This window comes from Gekko japonicus, unplaced genomic scaffold, assembly GCF_001447785.1.
Source record: "Gekko japonicus isolate JY-2015 unplaced genomic scaffold, Gekko_japonicus_V1.1 scaffold2869, whole genome shotgun sequence".
Taxonomy (NCBI): Eukaryota; Metazoa; Chordata; class Lepidosauria; order Squamata; family Gekkonidae; genus Gekko; species Gekko japonicus.
This window is the reverse complement of record NW_015160312.1, coordinates 122,538-128,760: the sequence shown is the minus strand read 5'-3', so window position 1 is coordinate 128,760 and position 6,223 is coordinate 122,538. Positions and strand designations below refer to the sequence as shown.

General features: G+C 48.5%; 1 protein-coding gene across 1 annotated transcript in view; it reads left to right on the top strand.

Annotated features, from left to right (window-relative positions):
• IRF9 (interferon regulatory factor 9) overlaps positions 1-6,223 on the top strand; it is a 24,857-nt gene that overhangs the window by 8,059 nt on the left and 10,575 nt on the right. The window contains exon 3 of the mRNA XM_015416701.1: positions 2,088-2,274. Within this exon, the coding sequence (XP_015272187.1) occupies positions 2,088-2,274 (187 nt within the window). The remainder of the gene's footprint in view (positions 1-2,087; positions 2,275-6,223) is intronic.

Sequence of the window (6,223 nt, the reverse complement as noted above, 5' to 3'; positions counted from 1 at the left end):
TTAGAGAGTACCACAAAATCTGATGATTAAAGAAAGTGAAAGCGGCATGCAGTGTAGAGGGTACCACAAAATCTGATGATCAAAGAAAGTGAAAGCGGCATGCAGTGTAGAGGGTACCATAAAATCTGATGATCAAAGAAAGTGAAAGCGGCATGCAGTGTAGAGGGTACCATAAAATCTGATGATCAAAGAAAGTGAAAGCGGCATGCAGTGTAGAGGGTACCATAAAATCTGATGATTAAAGAAAGTGAAAGCGGCATGCAGTGTAGAGGGTACCATAAAATCTGATGATCAAAGAAAGTGAAAGCGGCATGCAGTGTAGAGGGTACCATAAAATCTGATGGTCAAAGAAAGTGAAAGCGGTATGCAGGGGAGAGGGAACCATAAAATCTGATGATCAAAGAAAGTGAAAGCGGCATGCAGTGTAGAGGGTACCATAAAATCTGATGATCAAAGAAAGTGAAAGCGGCATGCAGTGTAGAGGGTACCATAAAATCTGATGGTCAAAGAAAGTGAAAGCGGTATGCAGGGGAGAGGGAACCATAAAATCTGATGATCAAAGAAAGTGAAAGCGGCATGCAGTGTAGAGGGTACCATAAAATCTGATGATCAAAGAAAGTGAAAGCGGCATGCAGTGTAGAGGGTACCATAAAATCTGATGGTCAAAGAAAGTGAAAGCGGTATGCAGGGGAGAGGGAACCATAAAATCTGATGATCAAAGAAAGTGAAAGCGGCATGCAGTGTAGAGGGTACCATAAAATCTGATGATCAAAGAAAGTGAAAGCGGCATGCAGTGTAGAGGGTACCATAAAATCTGATGGTCAAAGAAAGTGAAAGCGGTATGCAGGGGAGAGGGAACCATAAAATCTGATGATCAAAGAAAGTGAAAGCGGCATGCAGTGTAGAGGGTACCATAAAATCTGATGATCAAAGAAAGTGAAAGCGGCATGCAGTGTAGAGGGTACCATAAAATCCGATGATCAAAGAAAGTGAAAGCGGCATGCAGTGTAGAGGGTACCATAAAATCCGATGATCAAAGAAAGTGAAAGCGGCATGCAGTGTAGAGGGTACCATAAAATCCGATAATCAAAGAAAGTGAAAGCGGCATACAGTGTAGAGGGTACCATAAAATCCGATGATCAAAGAAGGTGAAAGCGGCATGCAATAGAGGGGAATTTCTGTTCCAAGGTGGGTTTGGTAAAACAGCAGAGGGAAAAGCCGGTGCAGAATCGCCCTTTGTCGATCGTCCAAACTAGGGGGTGGGAGACATGCCGGTGTTCCCTCCTCACTGCTCTCTTCCTGTGCGTCAGGAAACCCAAGTTTGCCCAGAAACCAGAACTGCAAACTACAGTTAATGCAAGGTTTACAGTTCTCTGTTCCAGTTGCTGAGTTCACATGCAGCAGCAAACTAAGGTTTGCCTGTGGAAAATCGAAGTAAGCAAGGGAATCTGAGCGTGTGGAGGAACAGAGGGTTTGGGTAGAGGTGGCCAGACCACGTTTCGGTCGTTCCGTGGGAACTGGGCCTAAATCTCGTGTTTTCCATCAAAAGTTGAAGTGGGTTGGAATAGGTAAAGGTAAAGGTTCCCTTGCTCGAAAGCCAGTCGAATCCGACTCTAGGGTTGCGGTGCTCATCTCCGTTTCAAAGCCGAAGAGCCAGCGGTGTCTGAAGACGTTTCCGTGGTCATGTGGCCGGCATGACTAAACACCAAGGCGCACGGAGCTACCTTCCCACCGAAGTGGTACCTATTTATCTACTTGCAATTTCTTGCTTTCGAACTGCTAGGTTGGCAGGAGCTGGAACTAGAGACGGGAGCTCACTCCGTCATGCGGCACACTCGGGTCTCGAACTGCTGACCTACCGACCTTCCACAGCCTGCAGTTCAGCGTCTTAACCACTTAAGCCACCGCAACTCCTGGGTTGGAATAGGGGGGAGCAAAACCATACTGGAGATTGGAGTTTATGAAATTCCCAGTTCCTGGAGCTGGTGCTCATCAGTACAGGCTATAGAGAAGCATTTGGCCACGGGAGTATTCCCACGGGGCCGTCAGTCCAGACACACTGAGAATAAGACCTAATCTCTTCTCAGGCTTGGGCCATCTTTAAAGGAAAGTACCACCCAGGGGAACGCTTCGATCCTGCCGTCTGCAAGACCCGTATCCGCTGTGCCTTGGCTAAGAGTCCTGAGTTCGAGGAGATGCCATCGCGCGCCAGGCTGGATATCCCAGAGCCCTACAAGGTGTATCGCCTGGTCCCGCTGTCTGAGCAGCAAACTGGTGAGAGGCCAGAAAGCTAATATTTTTCTCCTCCAAAGTCTTTGCACCCCATTTTAGAAAGCCTGGTTCTAGAAAAGAGATGCCCGCGTGAGGATCTGGACACTACTTACTCAAGAGCCAGCCTGGTGTCGTGGTTAAGAGCGGCAGACTCTAATCTGGAGAACTGGGTTCGATTTCCCCACTCCTCCACTTGAAGCCAGCTGTGTGACTTTAGGCAAGTCACAGCACTCTCAGCCTAAAAATAATCATAGCTCGCCACCTAGTGGTGCCCAAAAAGAGCTACAGCTTCAGGCAGCTAAATAATCTTTCGGGATCTCCTGGCTATTCCACAAACAATACCATACGATAATTTAATTGTAACTACTTACTCAGACTAGTCAGGACTGCACGGCTAAATAGGATGTGTGTGTTGTGGGAGCAGGCTTAGTTTGATTTGAACTGAAACCAGCATGAAACCCGTTGGCAAACGATACAAGTTAGCCCTTTACTAGTCAAAGGGATTGCTGGTAAGGGCCTGTAGAACGCAAAATTACAAAACCTTGGGTGTGTGAGTACACACACACACTCACCAGTCTTAGTAGCTGCCACCAGAAGCCAAAGGGGGCAAACTTCTAATGTTTCTGGGACTAAACAAGAAAGTCAACCCTGTAAGGTAGGCCTCTTGCAGAAGGCGTTTCCACAAAACAATTAACCTGGTCTAGCTACTGGATTCAGGTAGAAGCCACCTCAGGAACAACACACCACAAATGTGATTAAAAGGATTTATTAAAAGTGTGCAAGAATACTAAAAAAAAAAAAATTGCAGTGAGGAATCAAAATGACAGAGCTAAATTCAAGAGACTAGCTACACAGTAAGACATTGGTTCAAAATGACCAGAACTAGTTCGGTGTAGTGGTTAAGTGCGCGGACTCTAATCTGGGAGAACCGGGTTTGATTCCCCACTCCTCCACTTGCACCTGCTGGATGACCTTGGGCAAGCCATAGTTCTGACAAGAGCTGTCCTTGAAAAAGAGCCGTTTCTATCAGAGCGCTCTCAGCCCCACCTACCTCACAAGGGTGTCTGTTGTGGGTTTGTAAGCCGCTCTGAGACTCCTTTGGGCAGAGAAGGGTGGGGTATAAATCCAGTCTCCTCCTCCTCCTTCTTCACTAAAGACATTCAGTGTTCAAAAGACCACTCTGTCCAGAGTCAGCACTGGACCGGCAGGGTGCCTTGCCCATAGCAAGCAAGCACTCAAGATGGTGTTAAGGAACCATGAGTAGCGCATCCCCAAATCCAGTGAGCAAGGTAGCCACGTGTGATTACAAGCTAGCAACAGATTGAACAGGCTAAACTTTATGGTCAAAGATCCAGCGTGGTCCGGGGCCCTTAGACCAATTAGATCCCTAGCAGAGGATGTCAAATTGATGTAACCTTGTTACTTGGCATATGACCTGAAGGGGGTCTAGCTAAGATGAACTGGCGATCTGCAGCTCTAACAGGTGTAGCTCATGACTCTAATTAAATGGAATGCAGCTAATTGGTTGCTAGGGCGCCATAGCTCTAATCTTGGGAACAAAGAGGGAGGCAGAGATAAGCACTGCTCTACCTATTGCACCTGGAATGTTATCTCGTATCATGAGGTCAGCCTGCTGAATCTTCACCGTTGTTTTCCATTTGAAGTTACGTTCAGGCCTAGCGATCAGAACAAAGCCTGAACCAGTGTTTAGCACAGAACAAGAACCTACGCTGGGAACTCAGTTTCTTGACACCTCGGGCATCGCCGATCACGTCAGGAACACTGCGACATATTTACACTCATTGGCTTGCTGAATCTTCACCGTTGTTTCCCATTTGAAGTTACGTTCAGGCCTAGCGATCAGAACAAAGCCTGAACCAGTGTTTAGCACAGAACAAGAACCTACGCTGGGAACTCAGTTTCTTGACACCTCGGGCATCGCCGATCACGTCAGGAACACTGCGATGTATTTACACTCATTGACAACGTCGTCGTCTCCTCCTCTTGTTTTTCTCACAACCACCACCCTGTGAGGGAGGCTAGGCTGAGAGACAATGACTGGACCAAAGTCACCCAGTGAGCCTTCTATGGGGCAGAGTTGGGATTCGAATCTGGGCCTCCCCCAAACCTTGTCTGACACCCTGACCTCTACAGCACACTGGCTGGATCGGTTTTCGACCACTTTAACTATCGTGACATTCCCTCCACCAAATTCTGAGAATTGTAGTTTGGTGAGGAAGCTGAGAATCCTTTGGTAGAGGTGACTATGCTAACATCCACACGCGCCCACCCACCCACTGCCCCATTTTCAGATATCAGAGCTGGCCTCTCCAACAGTGTCTCAAGAATCTTTGGGAAGAAAAGCAGAGAGAACTTTTTCTTCTTCTCCCCGAATGACTGGAACTTGAGGGCATCCAGAGAAGCTGATGGGCAGCAAATTTTGGAAGGATAAAAAGAAATGTTTCTTTACTCAATGGGTGCGTTCAGACGGGGGCTTTACATCGGTATAGGTGCCGGTTGCAATCATTGTACTCACCGGCGTTCAGACGGCGAACATCTGCCTCCTGTCCCTAACCGGTGTAAAGCCCTTTACACCGTTGCACTCTGCCACTAGGTCCCCAAGTGGTGGTATCCTGAGTGCAACGGTTGTAAACGCTGTACCTCGCCGTCTGATCGCTCTCCACCGTTGCACATTTCCATTCGAAAGCCGGTGGTTTCCGTTTTCCGCCTGCCGTTTTTTTTTAAGGACAGCGATATGCGCTTGGGCGAAGCTTCGCCCTGCCGTTTGTATATATAAAAAAGAAAAGGGTCTTACTGTAGCGTTTCGGAGGCGTCCGGGACCTCTGGGAGGCTACTGTGCTCTTTAAACTTTAAAGGTAAGTCCTTACCTTTAAAGTTTAAATGTACGACAGGGTTTTTTGCGCATGCGCGAAGATTGCCATTCTATGGATGGCTGCCTATGCGCATGCGCAAACTAAGTAAAAAACAACAACCGAAGACGAGTGTGGTGGACGGGCGTATTGCGATGGCTTCCGCTGTGAGGGAGGTGAGTGTGATCGCGTTCCTGCCGGCATAAACTGCACCGATTCCAACCGGTACAGTTTATGCCGGCAGAAACGCCCCGTCTGAACGTACCCAATGAGTGATGACAATGTTGAATTTGCTGCCAGAGGATGTAGTGATGGCCACAGGCACAGAAAGCTTTAAAAGGGGATTAGACTGATTCATGGAGGAGAGGTCTGTCAGTGGCTGCTAGCTGTGGGGACTAAAGGGAACCTCCACGTTCAGAGGCAGTCAACTTCTGAATCCCAGAGCCAGGAGGCAACACTAGGAGAAGGCCTCAGCCTCTGTGTCCTGCTGTTGGCCCTCCAGAGGAACTGGTTGGCCACTGGGTGAGACAGGATGCGCTGGGCTAGATAGACCACTGGTCTGATCCAGCAGGGCTCTTTTCTCCTTACGTTTGTTAACTTTAGAGAATCTTCAGATCAGCCACTTTAGAACAGGGGTCCCCAACCTTTTTGAGCCTGGGGGCGAATCCCAACACAGCATGGCGGGCAGAGCCAGCCACAAAATGGCTGCCGCGGCTGACCTCAGTCCCAAAGTAAAGATTCTTGTGCCATGGCGGCAGTTGCCAAAGCAGTGGTGTTTTTTTAAATTTTTTTAAAAATCTTCAGTAGCCAATCAGAGGCCTTGGTGGGCAAAAGCCCCACTGGGTCCTGCCCACTTTATAAAAACGCTTGGCAGGGGCCGAGAAAAGTGTCGGCAGGCACCGCATTGAGGACCTCTGCTTTAAAAGTGTCGAGGGAAGGCTGGAGAGCGATACCCGATGCATGCGGGGAAGGAGCGGAAGGCAGGACGTGAAGCTGCTCCGCGCACGAAAGTAGGCGCTAGGTGGAATAATCGATCCGCACTGCGGGAGTCTGTCTTGTCTCGGAACAAGATTTAGCTGCGT